This window comes from Zonotrichia leucophrys, chromosome 23 (genome assembly GCF_028769735.1).
Source record: "Zonotrichia leucophrys gambelii isolate GWCS_2022_RI chromosome 23, RI_Zleu_2.0, whole genome shotgun sequence".
NCBI classification, from domain to species: Eukaryota; Metazoa; Chordata; class Aves; order Passeriformes; family Passerellidae; genus Zonotrichia; species Zonotrichia leucophrys.
The window spans coordinates 50,631-70,793 of NC_088192.1; the positions used below are offsets into that span (position 1 = coordinate 50,631).

A 20,163-nucleotide genomic window follows, 5' to 3' on the forward strand; every position below is an offset into this window, starting at 1 on the left:
GCCATCCCCAGCATGGTGATGCTGCTGATGTGTTCCCAAGGCTCCGAGTCCCTGGCATCTGTGATCACCCTTGGGGGCAGCCATATGGGGCTAGGCTGGGACATGGATCCAGAGCAGGATGCTCATACTACAGCCCCCCCATGTGCGTGCTGGAGCAGGGACAAGCAAGGATGGCAAGGTTGTTGCCACCTACAACTCCCCGTGGCTTGTGCCACCAGGTATTTGCTGCCTGTCCAGCCAGGTCTGAGGGGCTCCTGCTCCTGCCCCAGGCTGGCACACTATCAACTGGCTCTGCTGGCGCACCATCTATGCTGTGCTTCAAAGACTGCAGCGTGTCATTTGTCATCGCACAATCACAGAATGTTGGAAGGGGCCTTAAAGATTGTTCTGTCCACCCCAATGTAGGGGGGACACCTTCCTCTAGACCAGGTGCGTTGCTCCAAGCCTGTCCATCCTGACCTTGGACATTTCCAGGGATGGGGTATTCTCAGTACCAAAATACTCCAATATGCGGAGTACTCCAGTATAAGAACTATTCCTGTATAGTGGAATTCCACATATATTGGAACATTCCAATGCATGGAGTATAAAGATTATTCCCCCAGGGCTCTCGCTGCTGGATCAGCTTTGGGAAAAACAGAGCCTGTGGCACGCTGTACCCGTGCCCCTGAGGATTCCCTACCTCAGCCATGCCGATGGCAAAGCCCCATCCCGGGCCCTGTGCCTGCCCGAGCTCCCCACGGCCACGAGCGCCCCAGCACGCGCCTCCTCCGCGCGCCTCCTCCGCTCCTGCAGCCGTGGCTCTCGACTATATTTAGCCCTCCCCCGTGCTATTTTGTTTTCCGGGCAGGAGTTTATAACTGGCCGGGACAGCCCCACCTCCTTTCTGCTTTCTCTCCCTTCCCTTCTCTTCCCTTCCTGTCCCTTTCCCCCTTTTCCCCTCCTCTCTGCTCCCTCCCACCCCGCTGCCGAGGACCCCATGTCAGCAGTGCCCAGCTGTGTCCACAGCCAGTGTCCTGCTCCGCTGGAGCCCCCGCCATGGGGCCCGCTGAGGAGCTGGTCCGGATTGCCAAGAAATTGGATAAGATGGTGGCCAGGAAAAGCACGGTAAGGTGGCTGAGCTCCTCGGGGCATGTGCACATATTTAAACATACAAATTTACACGTGTACATATTTACACACATGCTTATTTACACACTTGCTTGTTTACATGCATGTTTAAATGTTGTGTGGCTTGGGAAAGGGTGCGGGGGGGGGGGGGGGGCGTTGCTTTTTACAGCTCTCACGTTGTCCCTGGAGGTGCTGAGTGGTTTAAGGGGTGCTGCCTGTGTCACCCAAGCCCAGCCTCAGGACATCATAGTCAACACCCAGGGGATTTAATTTTGCCTCTAATTTGGCGCTCTCTTGTGCCCCATTGCTCCCAGACACTGGGATTTGGGGGTAAGGGGTGTTCGTCCCATGGGTGGCAGCTCCTGACACTGCTTGGCACTGCCGGACTGTGGGCGACAGGTGTTTGGCTCCCAGCCTGTGCACCAACACCTGATCAGGGCCAGAGGCTCGTGTACAGGCAAGGAAAAGCTCTGGGCTGTAACACCCTTGGGCACAGCCCTGCCTGTTGCACAAGTAGGCAAAGGGAAGGGAAGGGGTCAGATACTGTTTCCTGGGTGGTTGTGCTCCGGGGAAGCCAGGATCCAGCCCTGCCGCCCTTGTACCAAGTGAGGATCCTGGTGAGCCTGTTACATGTGCCAAGCCCAGCTCTCAGAGTTAATATTTGACTGTTTCCACTGGCCTTTGCCCTGACAAGGTGCAGGCTCCTGGCTGGGGGGGCAGCACTGCCGTCTCCATGGATCTGGTGGCTTTTTGGGATGCCAACGCTTGGTATCAAACCACATCCCATGGCTTTGCTTGGTGCCAGGAATTACCCAGGGGTCAAGGGTCAGGGGTGTTCTATACTTCTCTTGCTACACTTTGGGATGGGACAGAGCCAGGGTCCACCTACAGCACAGGAATGTCCCTGCACCCATCAAACTGGGGGGATCTGATCCAGCCCCTCCTGGTGGGACTCCGGGGAACAGTGTCCCTGGAGGGGGATACCTGGGAGCTGGTGTCTGCTGCTGGGGCTCTAAAAATACCAAGGATGAGAAGGAGGAGAAAGACAGTGAGGAGGAGGAAGGCTCTGTGCTAGACTATCCTTATCTCAGCTGCCACTGCAGGGTACCAGGATGTGTCCCATGGACCTTCACACCCCTGAGTGGGGGACATTGGGAAATCCCCCAGCTCTGCCTAACTCCCACCAGCCCAGATTTTTCTTGCAGATGGGGGTTTTCCCAAGTTTTAAGAAAAGCTCATGCTATCCAGCTGGAGATGTGACCTGGGGCTGGGATGATCCAGGAGGATTTGAGTGTGGGACTTTTCAATCGGTGTGAGAGGTCAGGCAATCCCAGGGAGCCGCCCAGGGCTGCTTTGGGTTGTCCTGTCATGCCCTTCCTAGTGCTGCCTGATGCCTCCTCAAGGGCTCCTGTGGCTTCTCCCTGCTGTAGGAAGGGGCACTGGATCTGCTCAAGTCTCTTACTGGCTACACCATGACCATCCAGCTGCTCCAGGTGAGGGGGTTTGGGTGGGGGGACACCCCATGGGGTAGCTTGTCCTGTGCCTTGTGCCAGCCACCACATCCCTAAGGATGTGTCCCCGGTGTGTGTCCCCAGACCACACGGATTGGAGTGGCTGTGAACTCAGTGCGGAAACACTGCTCAGATGAAGAGGTGGTGGCTTCAGCCAAAATCCTCATCAAAAACTGGAAGCGGCTTCTGGGTGAGCGATGCTGGAGGGAGACAAGAACCCCCCAAATCTCAATCCTCCCTGAGCCATCCCTGCACCTCAAGCCCCAATGCTTTCTGGGGGGATGGAGTGGAATCAGTGCAGAGCCAGGACATGCAGGCTCCTATAACCTGTAACTCAGATTTTCCAAAGGCTTGTTTTCACTCTGGGATAGAGTGGTGTAAATCAATGCGTGCCCCACCAAGGGCTGAGCATCTCCACAATCATTCCCCACCTCAGGATGCATCTCTGCAGGTGCCCTATGCTGGTTTGGGCTGTGACTGTGACGCCCAAATCCTTCCCACAGAGTCCACCACCACAAAAAAAGAGAAGGATGCAGATAAGAAGAAGGAGAAGGAGCTGGATGTTTCCAGCTGCCCCAGTGAAGGGGTGAAGCACAGCAAGAATACAGCTGAGAAGCACAGGGAGAAGCACAAGGAGAGGTGAGGGCTCCTGCCTGCTGTTGGGGGACACCAGGGCCAATATGAGACCACCCTCTGCTTGGTCTTTAAGAGTTTATCCATCTCTGCCTACCCATGGATGCTGGCAGCACCTCTGGAGACCAAACTGCCTCTGAGACAGCACCAGGGCTGATTTTGGAGGAGGGAGAAGTGGATATTTTCTATTTTCCCTTCTCTATAACTAGGTCATTTTGGACAGTGCTTATCTGACCCGTGCTCTCTCTATCTCTAGGAAGCCCAGCAAGTGTGACTCTCATGCCACCACCACCCAGGGCCACTCTGCTGATTCCAGCCCGGAGAGGTACCTGCTGAAGGTTGCCTCGACCCTCACGCCAGGCTCTGCCAGGCACTGCCAGCCCAGAGGAGGCTTTGCTGGCAGCCGGGAGGGGGGGAGGGGGGGGGGGCGGGGCTCAGGGATGGGGGATGCAGATGGACAGGATCCAGCTCACAGGTTGCCAGAGTATGCTGGGTTTGCTGAGAGCTTCTCTCCCTTCCTTTGCGCCGTGGTGAAGAGAGTCCAGTGATGGCAGGAGCCCCACTGCGTCTTCCAAGAAATCACCTCTGGATGGCAAGAAAGAGAGGTGGGTCCTGGGGCTGCATGAGGATGGGAGAGGCAAGACCTTGGCCCCTCACTGGGTTGTGCTTGGGGTGTGGACCCATCATTTGTCCCAGCTACTGCCCTCTGACATGGGGCTTGTCCTGCCAGGAGAGCCTCTGCTGACTCCAGGTCCTCAACTGTCTCCTCCTCTTCCTCCACACAGAAGAGACTGTCAGGGGAGAGGTAAGGAGAGGGTGTGCCTGGGCAGCCTGGGGATGCTCTTAGGGTCCCCCTTGGGATACCATGAACATGGAGGGGGTGAGAAGTGGCTGGGAGCCCTGATCCTGCCACAGCACTGAGATATTTCCTGGGAGGAGCAAATGGAGATTCCTGTTGGCTTCCGGGCGAGCACTCTCATCCATGTGCTGATGCCTGAGGTCCTGCCACCAGTCCCTGCCCCTGTCCTGCCCTGTCTCTGGTGTCATCCCCACTGTCCTGTTTCATGCCACTCCCAGGAGAGCCTCTGTGGGCACCAGCCTCTCTCCAGCTCCCACCAGCTCCCAGAGAAACTCCAGTGACAGCAGGGAAGAAAGGTAAGAGAGACCCACTCCACTTCCAAGGACCCCGGCAGGTCCCTGCAGCTGTGCCAGGACCCTGCCACCTGCCCGTGCCCCTCCATGTGCCCCTGCAGAGCCAACAGCAGCAAGGCCAAGCCTGAGGTGCCGCGAACGCCCAGCAGCCCCTCCTTCTCTGCCAGCCCCTGCTTCCTGGCCCCCTGCTACCTCACAGGGGACTCGGTGCGGGACAAGTGCATTGAGATGTTGACGGCTGCACTGCGCATAGACGGTGAGCAGTTCTGGGGGTGCTGGACCCCAGACTGGGCCATTTCTCCTATGGGACAGTCCTAATAGGAGCATTCAGCCCCAAAGGAAGGAAAAGGTTGGTAGGGTCTCTGATAAGGGGGTTGGATGTGAAGATGCATCTTGGTAAGGTTCAAGATGGGTAAAACTAGGTATTTTAGAGATAGAGGGTCTGGGGCAAGTACTGGGGGAGAGGTGAGATTTTCTGGGGGAGGTACAGTGAGACCTGTGGCTGGTTTCACACCTGAAAGTCACCCCTTAACCTCTCTACCCTTTAGACGACTACAAGGAGTTCGGTGTTAACTGCGAGAAGATGGCATCGGAGATTGAAGACCATATCCTTTGGGAGCCTAGGGGTCCCCAGGCTTCACCTGCTAGGGAGGGTGTACGTGGGCTCAAGAATGCTGCTGGGTACAGGACAGAGGGTAACAGGGACAAGGACAGAGGGTGACAGACTGCCGTGCTCGTTGCCTGCAGAGGGAGCCCAGACCTCAGTGAGAGAATGCTGAGGCTAAGGCTGAAGCTGATGCTGAGCAAAGCTTCTCCTGAGCACATGCCTTTGTCCAGGGGTCTGTGTGTCCTCCCCAGTCCCCTCTGGTAAGGGGCCTGCCTTCATCCCTGGGGAAATAAATCCAAACCCAGCCAAAGCTTTTCCCATGAGCCTGCTGTAGTTGCCTGTGTCTCCTGCTAGAACCAGTCTGTCACAGTGTCCAGGCTGTGCCATGCTGGAAGGGATGGAGCCACCTCTGCCCACCCCCAACTCAAGGCTTGGGGTTCTCCTGGCAGCCCACTGAGACCAGGACCAACGCCAGGGTGGTTCACCTCCTGGGTGCCCTTTTTGGTGCCTCCCAGACTCTGTGCCCAAAGCTGCTACACCAACCCGTCCATACTCATATTCTTTGGGAGCAGGGAGTAGACAGAGTCCTCTGCACCATGAGCTTTTGTCCCAGCACAGGGCTTGGTGATAGTCCCTGAGCCCCACAGCCTTGCCTGGATGTTAGACATTCCAAGGTAGTGGAAAGTCATTTTCCTCCCCACATCTGAAGCTGTGCTTCGTCCTCTTAAAGCCAAGGATGGGGACACTTCCCACAGGGAGGAAAAGCCCCACTGAGATCAGCCACCTCCACGTGACCATTGGCCCTGGTGACAGCAGCACCAAGCTGGCAGCCCCCATCCCCGTGTTGATTCTTTGACGGACCCCACATATCTTCCAGGAGCTGAAGAGCACAGACATGAAGTATCGCAACCGGGTGCGGAGCAGGATCAGCAACCTGAAGGACCCCAAGAACCCTGGGCTGCGCAGGAATGTGCTGTGTGGAGCCATCGAGCCCAGCCTCATCGCCCGCATGACTGCTGAGGTGGGCGCTGGGGTGCATGGGGCTGATGCCTCTGGATCTCTTCCTCTGTGGTGCCCAAGTGCTGGGTCTTGGCTTGGTGCTGTCCATAGTGGGGATGTCCCAGCACCTCCCTGTTTCCACTCCAGTGCTGAATGAGACACAGGGAGCATTAGGAGAAAGCTGGCAGCACTGCTAGGTCCCCTTAAAGCCCTGCAGACCCCCAGCCTAACACAGATCTGGCTGTGGGATGTCTCACTGGCAGGAATCAGGCTGGAGTGTCCCCATTTGTCCTCCTCAGCCACAGTCCACAAATCAGGCTCCTCGGAAGCCCAGTTTCCCCTGTGGGGAGACAGATCCCTGCAGACAGCAGTTTTAGTCTGAAGATGGGATGATTTTTTCATCAGGATGGGTTTAAGCCCTCCAGCACGCACAGACAGCAGGATTAATCCTGTTTTGGGAGAGGATGGGGAAGGTGTTGGACTGTGGTATTTGGATGTGAGCAGAGCCATGGCCACACTGACCCATGTGGGCCAATGCTGGTGGCAGGAGATGGCCAGTGATGAGCTGAAGAAGCTGCGGAATGCCATGACCCAGGAGGCCATCCGGGAGCACCAGATGGCCAAGACAGGCGGCACCGTCACCGACCTCTTCCAGTGTGGCAAATGCAAGAAGAAGAACTGCACATACAACCAGGTCAGGCCTGGTCTGCAGGGGAGCTTGCCTCGGGGGATGCTCTAAGGGTCTCACTGAGGCAGTGCTGCTCCACCCCAGGTACAGACGCGCAGCGCCGATGAGCCCATGACAACGTTTGTGCTGTGCAACGAGTGTGGGAACCGCTGGAAGGTCTGTGACCATCTGGGGAGAGGCTCTGGGCAACCCACCCCTTTCCTAGCCTTCAGGGGTAGCAGAGCCCCCTGAAGAGGTGCTTTGGGTGCTGGCTGAGGGCTTATCACCTGTCCTGGGCTCTGCTTCTCCTGCAGTTCTGCTGATGTGGCTGGCGATTGGGCTGGAGGGAACATGGTGCAAGACAAGATGCTGTGACACCACATTGGGCAGCTGCGTTGGGGAGGAGGGATCAGGGCGACCCCAGTCCCTAAGCACAAGCTCTTTGTACCCTTGCACTGGGCTCCTTCAAACATCCTGGGGACCTGGCCTCCGGCAATGTCAAGTTCACTCAAGAAGGTCCCTGTGAATTCAATGGTTCTTCCCTGCAAATTCCTGGCCTTTGATTGGCGTGTGCTGGGATCCCACTGGAAACAGACTCATTCCTGGTTTGGGGGCAGGAGAGACATTGTTCCGTGGACATGGGGCTGTGCCTGGGAGCTGAGGGTGGCAGAGGGCCAGATCATAACCCAAACACCTTCTTCCTCACCTAAGTGCACACAGAGGGAGGGGAGAGACATGGAGGGGACAGGGTGGGTGCAGCGTGTCCAGATGCTGTTGGGATGCCACTGTGCCCCTCTGCTCTGTGACAAATGGACCATCCATCTTGGCTTGAAGGCACTATGGCCCAGGAAAGAAGGAATGATGGCAGGGAGAGGAGCAAGGAAGAACCCTTCCAGCCAGAGTAATAAAGGTGTGAACTATCTCTGCAGCATTGACTGTTTCTTAAGATGGGTTTGGGATGTCTGTCTCGAGTTTATAGCTCTCCAGCTTGAGCCTCAGGGTCGTGGAGGGTGCTGCTCCGATGCTTGCATGAGCCAGAGTGTGAGAGCAGAGAAGGACAGTGAAGCTGTTAATTAACCAATCATTAATTTTTAAATCTTGGCCTGAGGGGTGAATTTTTTCACAGGCCGTGGCATTTGTACCCAGACTTGGGTGCTAAACCCTCTGTGTTTGGGGGGTCCCCACCACCCTTAAGCCCCCTGAAAGAGCTCTCTGGACTGTGGTGCTTGTTAACACTCTGAAGTGATTAATGAGCCTCCAAGGCAATTATTTACACTTGTGACAGTGTGTGTGGCTGCAATTAAGGAATATAACGGATTGTAGGGGATGAATAAAACATCAGTGTGACCTTGAGCTGTGAAGGGAGCACAGGTAGGGCAGGACTGGGGCTCCCAGCCATCCCCAGGGTGCCTCAGGGCGTGTTTGCCGGGAACAAGGCTGAAATAGGGGATTTGGACTTAATTTTTTTTGCAGTCCAGTCTAATGAAAGTGTTTAAGTGATACCAGAGGAAGCCAGACTCCAAGCATGTTATGATGGATGTCCTGGCATCCCTCTGTGTCCTTCACAAGAGCCCTCAGGACTTCTGCTGCAGCTCCAGCCCCACGTGGGGCCGGTCATGGCCACGCAATGATGGAAAGGCCCTTACAGTTCCTGCCAGGGGTTGATTTACTCATCCCGAGGCTCCAGGTTTGGATGCTCCAACGCTTCAGCAGAGGCTGGTGTCTCTTCCTGCCTCTCCCTACCTATCTCTGCATGAATCACAGAATCATTTCAGTTGGAAAAGACCTCCAGGATAATTGAGCACAACTGCTCTCCCAGCACTGCCAAGCCCACCGCTAACCACATGTCCCCAGTGCCACATCAACATATCTTTTAAATCCCTCCAGGCGACTCCAAGAAGATGCTGAATCTTCTATCTGATGGAATTTTTATATTTAACCTCCAACTTGCAACACTTTTAACAACCCCACAGAGTGTCCAACTCCAGCCAGGCTTCCCCATGAGCAGACAGCCACTACTGGTGCTGCCAGGCCACATCCCTTCCCCAAAGGCAGCCCTCAGCCACCTCAGGGACACAGAATCTCCCGCATGGCCAGTTTTATTTATTTTGCAATCCTGGCTTGCCCAGGGGTCACCACCCCCCGTAGTCCGGGTCACCACCCCCCGTAGTCCAGGTCCCCCCCAGCTCACCCGCAGTACGGGGCTTTGCCGCTGCCCTTCTCCCCCGCATTTTTCCAGCCTTGAGAAAAAAATCAGAACTTTGCTGTTCTGTGGTTTCCTTGGCAACCCCATTTCCCCATCCTCTCACTTTATGCATCTGTATCTCCCCTGGCCCCGGTCACCGACCCCCACAGCACAGTGGCAGGTCCCTGTGCACAGGGATGGAGCAGGAGATGATGTGTCCTGTCTACCACCAGGACAGCTGATCCCAGAGGGACCCTCTGGAAAATTTCCACTCTGTCTCACCTCAGCCAGGGCTTCCCAAGCACCTGGACTTATTGGAAAGGAATGGAGTAGCTGGTGGTGGTTCGTGTCTCTGAACTGAACTGAATTAAAGCAGTTTTGGAGCCAGTCTTTATCTCTCAGTGGGGGTCCTAGTGCTCCTGCTGTGCACAGGGTACCCAGCGAAGCTGTGGCTGCCCTGTCCCTGAAAGTGTCTAAGGCCAGGCTGGTCAGGGCTTGGAGCAACCCATTCTAGTGGAAGGTGTCCCTGCCCATGGCAGGGGTGGAATGAGAAGAGCTTTAAGGTCCCTTCCAACCCAAAATATTCCGTGATTCCATGACTGGCAGTCTCTGTGACAAACTGAGCAGATTCCCCTGCTCATTCCTACGCTTTCTTCCAATCAATAGGTAATGATCCCTTAGGCACAAGCACTCACTGCCTCCCCAGACATCAAGCTTTTTGTTTTAATAAAACCCTAAGCACTGGTTTTCCGAAATTCAAGGTGCTGCCTCTGCTAGAAGGGCAGGAGAATGCAGGGCTTTGGGTCTGGATTCCGTAGGGGTGCTTGTCAAAGGATGCAGTGGTATGGTGGTCCCCAAACACCCCAGGAGCCAGTCAAGGGTAACCAGCAGGACACTCCCAGCATTGAATGAGACACAAATAGCACTGAAATATAGGAGGAAAAAATTGCTGAGCCTCCTTCTGGTTCCAGCCCCAGATTGGGATGCAAATGGAATTTCCTTTCTATTTCATTGTTTTGTCTTGATGTGAGTGATTCAATTGCTTTGGAGCAGCTCTGAAAAAATTAGTGATTGCCCAGGACAGCCACATGATCCAGCCTGGATCTTCAGCCAAGCCAAAATACTTGGAGCAAAGCCATGGATTTGAGCTGACTGGGTATTTGCTTTGGGGTGTTTTTCTTGGGAGAAAAGAAAAAAAAAAAAGGAGGAAAATCACTTTTCATCTGCAGTGTTTGCAGTCCATTGGAAGGAAACAATTCGTTGAGGTGTATGGCTGCAATTCTGCGCACCAGGCTTTGTGATGATTAAAAGCATCAAAAAAGCCCAAACTGGGCCGAGGCCTTTATTTCTAAAGTGAAATGTGTTGCATGAAAAATTACAGAATGTACCTTTCCTAAAGAAAAACCCTGTGCCTTTTCTTTTTCCTGGCCAGAGAGGTTTGCTGAGTCTGCAGAACACTTTGATCTAAGCCGGCCTAAAATCACAGTGCTTGGCATGGGCCTTTTTTTTTTCCCTCCATTAGCTGAATACTCAGAGAACTGAGCAAAGATCCCCCATTAAATGCAAAAATCCCTCCACAAAATACATTTTTTCCTCACTTTCAGCTGGAACCATGCACACTTTTCCCTCTTATAGCCAGGATGGAGGAGATGACAGCAAAAAAAACCCCGATAAATGCTATAATCCCCCCCAATTCCCTCAAACAGCACAAATTCCCATCTCTGTGCTTCCCACATCAACCTAAATATTGCAGAGGAAAAAAAAGACATTGGCTTTTTTTGCCTGACACTTTTTTCCCTCCCTGCCAGGAGTTCTTGGGCGCCCGGCAATTAGGAGCTGTGGATTAATCTTGAGTGATATAATGAAGTGCCAGGTGGCTGGAGGACAGAGCTGGTGAACAAGGGGGGAGGGGAAGGGAGGGACAGTTGCTCTACAGATTGACATGATTTAGGACAGGTTTAGTGCAGGCAGAGCACCCAAAGTGATGGGAAAAAGGAAGAGGAGCCTGGGGGGCTCAGTGGGATATTCAGGCTCATCCCTACTCTGTGATCCTCTGCATCAAAATGCATGGATCAGGCAGGGCTTGTGTTGCAGAGGAAAAATCATCTTTGCACATTTTATAACCCTCATTTGCTTGTAATGTCCCCAAAGTATCTTTCCACCTGCTTTACACCATCCCAGTCCCCCAGCCCCACGTCAATTATTTATTGAGGAAAAATGCCCCAGGAGGGCAGGTTGGCAGCTCTTCCCCCAGCCATATCTGTGCCCCGTTTCATAGTCATAGAACCATGGAGTTCTTGGAGTGTGAGGGGACCTTAAAGCCCATCTAGTCCCACCCCCTGCCACTAAACCAGGTAACTCCAAGCCCTGTCCAGCCTGGCCTTGGACACTTCCAGGGATGGGGCACCCACAGGGGATCTGTGGAGCCCGTGCCAGGGCCTCTCCATCCTGACAGGGAAGAATTCCTTCCCAATACCCCATCTAACCCTGCCCTCTGGCAGTGGGAAGCCATTCCCCTTGTCCTGCCACTCCAGACGCTTGTAAATAGTCTCTGTCTGTCTTTCTTGACAGCTCCTTCAGGTGCCAGAAGGCCACAATTAGGTGACCTCAAAGCCTCTTTTCCAGGCTGAAAAATCCTACCTGTCTCAGCTCTTTGCCTTTTCTCCAAGGTCTCTGGAAGCCTGAAAGTTGAGAGCAGCTGGCACTGAGGGCCACATTCTCCCAACAAAATGTCTTGTCTTTCCAAAATGAAAATATAAATAGTGCGTCCTGTAACAACGTCATTACCCAGGAGCCGTGCCACCAGCGCCGGCCACGCGCAGCAAACCCATCACCCACAGCAGCCAATTTATTCCCAACTCTGGCAGGGTCAGCAGCCATCAGGGAAACAAATGCTAATTAATAGCACTGTGCAAAGCAGCCGGTCTAGGCATGGCATGTAATTAGTGAGCCAGCTGAACTCGCCACAGTGCTGGGGTGTGGGGAAAGAGCAGCCTCAGAGGAGGGACCCGCTGCAGCTCCCAGCTATAACTCAGGATGAGGGCACTGATTGTGCTGGAACACGTGTGTCACGCTGCCATCAGTGTGGCTGTGACACTCCGTGCGTGTGCTCCCATCCCTCTGATCCCTACACCCCCCTCCCTGGTCCAGCCCCATCCCTGCTGTCTCCTCGATGTGCTCCCTCTGCACAGACGTTTTGCAGGTAAACGTGACAATTCCTCGGGGCAGGAAAGATGCTTGAAATATAAAAACTCCTGATGGTGGGAGATGCAGAGCCCAGGGAGGAATCATGCTAATGCCCTTACATCTCTGCTGTGGTTCTGTGCTGTGGTGAGTCATCCAGGCCCTCAGAGGATCCCGGCTGTGCTTGGATACGGGGAAGGTGGAAGCACAAGGCAAAATGAAAAATTGCTTTGCTCAGAAGATTTCTCAGTTACAGCAAGGACTAAAAACTGTCCCCTTGGCACCCACTCTCAGCTCTGGTCCCACAGCCATGGGGAAGAGGGGGTGTTGTGTTGTTGTGTGGGTAAGAAGGGCCCCGTTTGCGGGAGAAATGGGAACACTTAGCCTAGAACATTGAAGTTGTTAATGGAATGCAGTTATTAGTGGAAGGGAGGAGAATGGGTCTTTCCATCAGGCTGATGGGAAAAATCCATTCTGGGATTGGGAATTATGTTGGAACATCACCTTGAAGATGGTTATGGGCAAACACTGCCTCCTTCATCCCTGGCGACATTGCTGCTCTGATGCTCCCAGTCTCTCTGCCACATCCATATGGATGTGTGTGTGTTGCTCCTTGGTGAGGACAGGTGGACAGCTCCTGGGAGCTGTGTCCATCCCTGACCAATTTTTGCTGCCTACTGTGCCATGGGAGGGCAAGCCAAGAAGGGAAAGTTAAAAACCCAAATTTCAAAAATCCTTTAAATCAACAATATTTTCTCTAAGCCAACACCGTCATGAGCCAGGGCTGCTCTTGACATGGCTCTGCCTCCACCAAACCTGGCAGCAGGAATGGATTTACACATCAAATATCCTCTCCCTCAACCTGCTGAAGCCAAAACTTGGGAGAGAGGAAAAACCTGTTTCCAGCTCTTTTCTTCTCCATGTAAATAAGTATCTATTTGCAGAGTATTTCCTTCAACTTAAGGCTTTCATTGGACATCAGTTATTTAATATTGCTCTTTATAATCCTTGTGTTTGGCTCTCAGCTGCTTCACCCATCTCAGAGCAGGGATGTTGGCTCTTTGTGTTTAGAAAATATATATATGTATTTAGATAGGCAGACAGCTGTGGAAGAAGAGCTGTTCCAATCATTAAATCACCACTTTCAATTTTTCCTTATTACTAGTCTTCATTTAACCACAGGCCAGGCTGGCCAAGTGCTCTCTGGAGACAGCCCAGCTGAGCCTAGCAGGTTTGCAGCTTTAAAAGGGGTCTTAAGAAAAAAAAATACCACAATCTGATAATCAGAGGGGATATCTTCCCTGAAAATGTCTTCCCAAGGCAGAGGCATTCAGGAAGGGTACAGTGATGTAGCTGGAGTGTGATACTGGCTTCCTGCTAGGCTGGGATATTTTCAGGGAGGAAGAGTGGGAGAGGGGGTGGTGCAGATCCCAGCACATCTGCAAAATGCAGGCAGTGAAAGGGTGAGTTTTGTGCCTTTCAGAAGAAGGAAGAAAAGAGGGAGAGAAATCGCCTTCTCTGATCAGCTGTCTGAGGTTCTGCAGGCTAGAGAGGCTGGAGGAGGGGGAGCTGCCTTTGAAGCTGGGAGAGGCTGAGCACAGCAGCCTTTGCTGTCACTGCTCCTCTTCCTCCAGCTCTTTCCTGTTCCTGTCCTCATCCTGGATGGGGAGCCCACCCTCAGGATGGCCAAAACACCCAGCGTTGGGATGTCAGTGGTGCTCTCATTACAGGATACAAACAGAGCCAGAGATTTCCTCTGAGACCCAGCACTGATGGGTTTCAACTCCTTTCCCTGGTGTCTCTTGCTTTTCGCTGGGTATCACCATGGCCATAGAAGAGCTGTGCCATCCCACCTGCTCTCCAGAGGCTCCCAGTGCTGGCTGATGGACTGGCAATGTTGGCAGAGGCTCTGCCCCATGGCTTGGTTTTGCCCCTGGCAGCAGGGAGGGAAGCAGGTGGCTGTCCTGGAAAAATACAGCACAGGGCATGCACCCTGTGCTGCCCTCCCTGGCTGCTCTCCCAAGGCCACCAGGACATATGGGAGCAGGCACCTGGTGGAATCAGGCTGGGAACTGAAGCAAAGCAAGATCCCCAGCTCTGACAAAGGGCTGGAGGGGGAATCCCTAGAGGCAGCTGCATCAGGGGTGGCATCACCACAAATGTTCATCACCAACAAGTGATGCAGTTGGCTTTTATGCTGGAGATCCAGCTCAGACAAGTCAGGGATGAGCCAGGTGAAAAGCTGGCAGCTGCTGATCAAAAGTTCAGAGATAACCAGGAAAGAGCCTTAATCACATATTTAAAACACCTGTAACCACAACTGCTCCCATGCCATTTCTTCCCTGACCTCTACATCTTGGCTCCTGGCAGGGAATGACGGGCACAAAAACTAAGAGCTGGTAGGAGCTGATGCTCTTTCTGCAGCTCTGATGCCTCCAGGTACAAGTACCCTAAATCTCAATCCTTTAGCCCCAAACTAAACTGGATCCAAACCTTCCTGTGCTTTTCCACCAGGTTTACACTGCAAGGAGGTTTCCTGTCCTCTCCCAGCCCCAAACCTAATCATCCCATGGACTTCTGCAGGAGCATGAAAAGGGGAGGGAAGACACAGGGTCTGAGTCCAAAGCAAGAGGCTATGAAGCTGCGCTCTGTGATTTGGCACAGTTAGAGAGCAGCAGGATTGCAGCTGACCTGAATTCCCAACATCAAAGATAATTCCTGCTTCTTCCCCAGCATCTCCAGGGCCCTCCAAGGAGGTGAATCAATGAGCTGAGCAGCCACGTGTCCATCTCATCTGGTACTGGCATCCAGGGCTGTGGGTGATGGCAGCACCATCTCCCCTACACTGTGGCTCAGAGCTAAAAATCTGCACAAAATGTAACATTTATATGCTGAGAAAGAAGCCTGCCTCCTCCATGATCGGTGTGGTCATAGGTGGCCCTGGGGGTTTAAGCCACATTTGGCATGGGTCTAACCCCCATCCTCTTGGTACAGTGACAGACATTGGTAAATCTCCTGTCAGACTCACAGGAGACAGACAAAGAGACCTTATCCCTTGGGAAACCCAGACCTAACAGTCCTACCTGTCATGTCACGACCAGCCCGAGGCACCAGGACACCTGGTTCCCATGTTACAACCAGCCCCAAGCAATAAGACACTGAGTCCCCATGTCTCAGTCTCAAAGGACCTGCTCCTTGTCCAGAAAAACCCTGAAAGCCCCTCCGGGAGCCCAGGGGTCACATTGACACCAATTCCTTCCACCAGCAGCAAAAACCTTTCTTTTTCCATGCTGCTGTGTTTCCCTGCTCCCTGTGATGGTTCATTTCTGAGATGACTCACAGGCTGCTAATGCATTGAATGGAAGCAGCTCTGCCACCTCTGAGCACAAAGCTGAGGGGGGCCCAGCTACGGCTCCCAGCTCCCCAAAATCCAGGGAGATGCTGCCAGTTCCCAGTCAATGCTCCATTGTCAGACAAAGACAGCACAGAGGGGGCAGTGGGGTGGTGAAAATACCTAAATAAGCAATAATCAGGGAAAAAGGCTCCTGTGGGGACTGAGTTCCCCAGGGATGGGGTGAAATGGCCGTCCTTCCTTCACTGCCAGCACAGCTTGGTGCCCACAAGCCATTCGCTATCGCTGTCCCTGCCACAAGGCCAGCGATGGGTGAAGGAAAGGGGCTCATTAACCCCTCTGATGAAATAATCATCACTTTGGAGGCATTTTTCATGGAAGAAGATGAACTAGCAGATGCACTCACCCTGTGTTTGTAAGGAACCTTGCTGCCCCCAGCCCTGGGCAGGCTGGCACTGCCACCAGCTTGAGCCTAACAGGAGAACAGCCCCTCTCATATTCAAGGACACCTCTGGGATACTGGTGGCATCACCCTCAAGATATCACCAACCTATGGGAGAGGGATTGTTGCCTGCAAGGTGGTGAGCAGAGATTTTCCATCCAGCCTCTGGACTCAGCTCCGACTCTGGGCATCTCAGTGTGCAGACACCCGGCCCCGAGGGACAGCCCCTCCACACACAATGCCAAGGAAACAATGCTGCAAACCCCCCAGCTCACATGCAGCCACGCAGAATGGTGAGGCAGAGAAGAATCTCATCTAATTTTAACTCCCCTGACGGATGGGCTTTGTTCTTTGCAGCAGCTGCCCCGCAAGGTATGAAAACACTCAGATATGTTGACATGGGAAAACAAAACACACAAATCAGCCCATTTTCCTCTTCAAGGCTGATTTATCTGGAGCTGTCAGTGGAGGGAGGGGAAGTGATGAGCCCTGGGGAGATGGAGGAGCAGCCTGGACTCGCAACTCGGTGGTTACCAGTGCAGTTGGGCTGATGCTCAATGAGCATCTGGTCCATTCTCTCCCAAACCCCAAAACACCTCAAAGCTAGAGAAAACAAAGTGACATTTTCTGCTGCAATTCCCCAAGGTGTGATTCTGTGCATGTCCTGGGTCATCCTTATAAATGAGGGAAGCTAGATGCCAATGGAGCCCCCGCAATGTGGTTCACCACAAGCTGAGCTCCTTCCTGGTGCCCCCATTGTGCTGACTACTTGGTTTTCTGAGTTGGGATGGGTAGGAACAGACACTGGAGAATTGTGACAGGAGCACAGGGGGAGGAGAGGAGGCTAGGAAGGAAGGAAGGAACCTGGTCTAGTGGAAGGTGTCCCTGCCAGTGGCACGGTATGAAATTAGATGGGCTTTAAGGTCCCTTTCTACCCAAATCATTCCATGATTCTATGAAGATAGGCACTATGAAGGGGGAATAAAAAATGCAGTTTCCCCTCTCTGGATCACAGCTCTGAAATGCCTAGATATTTTAATATATTTATATTTTAGATACTTTTATATTTCTATCATAGTTCTATACCAGGGCAGAATGCCCTGGCCCCCACCTCAGCAGAGGACACAGCCGTCCCAGTGTCACCAGAGATCCAGTGCAAGGCTCTCCCTAACAGCATCATGGCAAGGTGAGAGCCATGGTACTGTTAGGGAGTCTCAGTGTCCTTCTGAATTTCCAAAAATCCTCATGAAGAATTCATCTCCCCTGCTTCCTCCTTCATTAACCTCTGGAGGTTCCCATGGATTTTGACTGGAGTCCAGCAAGAGCAGATTAATGACTCTTGCATGTTATTTTTATGTCCATTTTGATTAAAAGCAATAAATTCCAGAGGAGAGCATCTTCTCACCATGAAATACACTTTGTCAATTTCTCAGTCTCTGAGTAAATCAAAACACTGCCATTAGTGGCTCCAGCTGTAAATCCCCTTGGATGGACCTTAGCTCACCAGGCGAAGGAGCAACATGAATTGCGCTACTCGACAGCCTCAGCATTGCTCTCACCATCTCAATTTGATATATTATTTATTTTTCAGGGTGTGAGTGAGAAAATAAGAGCTAAGGCATTGCCACACAGAACTTCCTAAGAGAAGAAATCCCTGCAAGACAGCAGGACTTGATCCAAGATCACAGAATTACAGAATGGTTCAGGCTGGAAGGGACCTTAAAGCCCCTCCAGTTGTCATCCCCTGCCATGGCAGGGACACCTTTCACGATCCCAGGCTGCTCCAAGCCTTGTCCAGCCTGGACACCCCTAGGGATGGAGCAGCCACAGCTTCTCTGGGCACCCTGAGCCAGGGCCTCACTGCCCTCCCGGGGTGGCCAAAGTGGCATTGATCAAACTCGGGATGCAGACAGAAGTCCCAGGACCAGTGCTGGGGGTCAGGACCTGCTAGACCCACCAGACTGCATTAGGGTGATGCTCTCCCCTCCAATGTACCTCAGTTTCCCCAATTTCAGAACTCCATTCATGGTGGCAGCCAGGCTTGGCAGCTGGAGCAGCAACAGCTGAGAGCAGGCAGATGAGCACCAAAGCCCTTTAAATATTTTCCATTTGTTTTATGTGTACACTGGGTTTATTTTTAACATTCCAGCTGAAAAAAATTTCTAAAGAAATGTTGGAGCTGAGCCAAGAGGACGTGTTTGCTGGAACCTGCCAGCATGATTAATCCTTTGCAGATAGCCCATTGGAAAAGGGTCAGTGTGGGGGCTCCGGCCATGCTGGGAGTCAAGCAAAGGGATGAGTTCTTTTCCAGAGAGCTCCTCAGCCATGCTAAAAGCTATTTCACACTCCCCACCCTGATGTTTCCTTCCCACTGGGAGAGATCAGCAACCAGCCTGCGCCAGAGCTGGGCACAGCAGATGCTCAACACCTCACTCTGGGTCTTGGAGGCTCTTTTCACCCAGGAAGGTGTTTAAATCCCGTATTCTGGACCACACACAGGTGCAGAACATCCCCCTCTGTCCTGCCTGGGCTTGTGAAAGCACTGCAGGAATGGGAACCCCCTCCAGGTAAGGAGGCTGATACATCCAAAGGGCAGGACCAAGATATGCATGTTAAATCCATCCCTGTGCTCCCAATTCCTGCCTTTACCCATCCCACCAGCCCTGTGGGACACAGCCAGGACCACAGCCACCTCACACTGTGAGGACAGAAACACACAGCACATTGTTCCTGCCTCCCTGCTCAGAGGCCCTGGAGCTCTCATCCCATGGTTACCATCTGAACCATGGGATGATTGAAAAGCCATTAATTCCCTTCTGGGTGTTTTTATGAGGGTCTTGGTGAAATGTCTGGATGCTTCAGTACTGCAGGAGTTTGATACTGGTAGAGCTCTGCGCAAACTGAAAGCCCTATCTCCAGGGTTGAACAAGCTGCTGGCCTCTACTCCATGTCCTGTGTCTCCTGGTCAGTCTCTCTGGAGTCAAATGTACCCAAAATTGCAGCAAATCATCCCCTCTCTCTGTGCCAGTGCTGTCCCAGGGCACAGGGCAATGAATTAATCTATTCCCAAAGCAAATAGGAGATGGGGACACCCCAAGTGTGTGTACCCACAGCCTCCACCTCCATTTGGGCTCCAGGAAAAATAAAGCTCCTGCCTCTCAGCTTTGCAGTCCCTGAAAGGGGGGAGCCCCGCCAGAGAAAGGCAGTCCTGCTCCAAGGCTGGAAAGGATCTTTGGAAAGGGGAGGGTGACCCTCAACACCCCACAAAGCCCAGCTCTGCTAAGCAGGTGCTGCTGCTGGATCTGTATTTGCACCTTCACTCTGCAGCATCTCCCTAAATCCTTTATTCTGCAGCAGCATCCCTCCTAAGTCCCCCAGAAACCTTTTTTAGCACCCCCAGCATTCCTTACTGCCTTCCAAGCATTTCTCTTAAATGCCCCCAACATTGCTCCACAAATCCCTCTTCAGCATTTCAGCATCATTCTCACCCCAGCACCCCTCCAGTTCCTTCCCCCACCCCACAATGTCCCTCTTAATCCCCCTGCAACAACCTCCCAGGCCTCCTCAGCACCCCCAAACTCATCCAGCACCCCCCAACCCCACAACACATGGTGGGGAGAGTGAAGGAGAGGAAGAAAAAGCAAAGCCAAGGGAGAACTGGAGACCGCCCGTCTTTGCTTTGTGGACAAGAGAGCTGCTTGTCCCCCTGCTTTCTTACAGACAAAGAAAACCTAGAACAATCAGAGCGCCTGGATCCATCGTGCTCCCCCTCCAGCTGGGGGCCCGTGCGGGCTCCGGGGATGGCTGACAGGCAGGGACCGGAGGAGAGACAGGGATTAGGAAGGCAGGGAGGGAGGGGAGGCAGAAGCAGGAATGAGGGAGGGGGTGCAGGTAAGGGACTGGGTGGTGGGAAAAGAGGCAAGGGACTGGGGAGAGCGGGGCTCAGGCAGGGACTGACAAGACAAGAACTGGGAGGGGAAGCTGGCAGGGATGGGGAGGGAAAGCGACAGGCTTGGGGCGGGGGGCCGGGGAGGCAATAGAGGGGGGACGCAAGGAGGGAACCGTGGGGGAGAAAGGCAGGAATGGAGGCATGGGGCGAGGCAGGCAGGGATGCGGGGAAAACGGGACCGTGGAGGGAAGACAAGGACCTGCCAAGCGGAGAAAGGCAGCCATCGACCGAGGTGGAGGAAGGCGGGGACGGGGGGGACAGGTAGGCAACAAGGGGGAGAATAGCCGGCAGGGATCTGGGGAGCAGAGGAGCGGGAGGGATACAGACAGGCGAGGGGGCGGGCGGGCGAGCAGGGCCGCCCCCGGCCCCACGT

General features: G+C 53.5%; 1 protein-coding gene across 3 annotated transcripts; it reads left to right on the top strand.

The window, feature by feature from the left end:
* The first annotated feature begins 56 nt into the window (after positions 1 to 56).
* On the top strand, positions 57 to 7,607 carry TCEA3 (transcription elongation factor A3). Of its 3 annotated transcripts, none has more exons than XM_064731831.1 (14): positions 57 to 1,107; positions 2,514 to 2,603; positions 2,706 to 2,811; positions 3,125 to 3,260; positions 3,511 to 3,579; positions 3,791 to 3,859; positions 3,985 to 4,059; positions 4,332 to 4,409; positions 4,508 to 4,662; positions 4,955 to 5,010; positions 5,879 to 6,034; positions 6,560 to 6,706; positions 6,785 to 6,856; positions 6,994 to 7,607. In XM_064731831.1, exons 2-14 carry the CDS (start codon positions 2,583 to 2,585, stop codon positions 7,000 to 7,002), a joined length of 1,149 nt encoding a protein of 382 aa, XP_064587901.1. In that variant the 5' UTR covers positions 57 to 1,107; positions 2,514 to 2,582; the 3' UTR covers positions 7,003 to 7,607. The 3 variants fall into 3 exon arrangements, with proteins under 3 accessions (XP_064587901.1, XP_064587900.1, XP_064587902.1); XM_064731830.1 differs by having other exon boundaries at positions 2,541 to 2,603; positions 4,955 to 5,011; positions 5,880 to 6,034; XM_064731832.1 differs by lacking the exon at positions 57 to 1,107 and having other exon boundaries at positions 1,263 to 2,603.
* Positions 7,608 to 20,163: the final 12,556 nt, after the last annotated feature.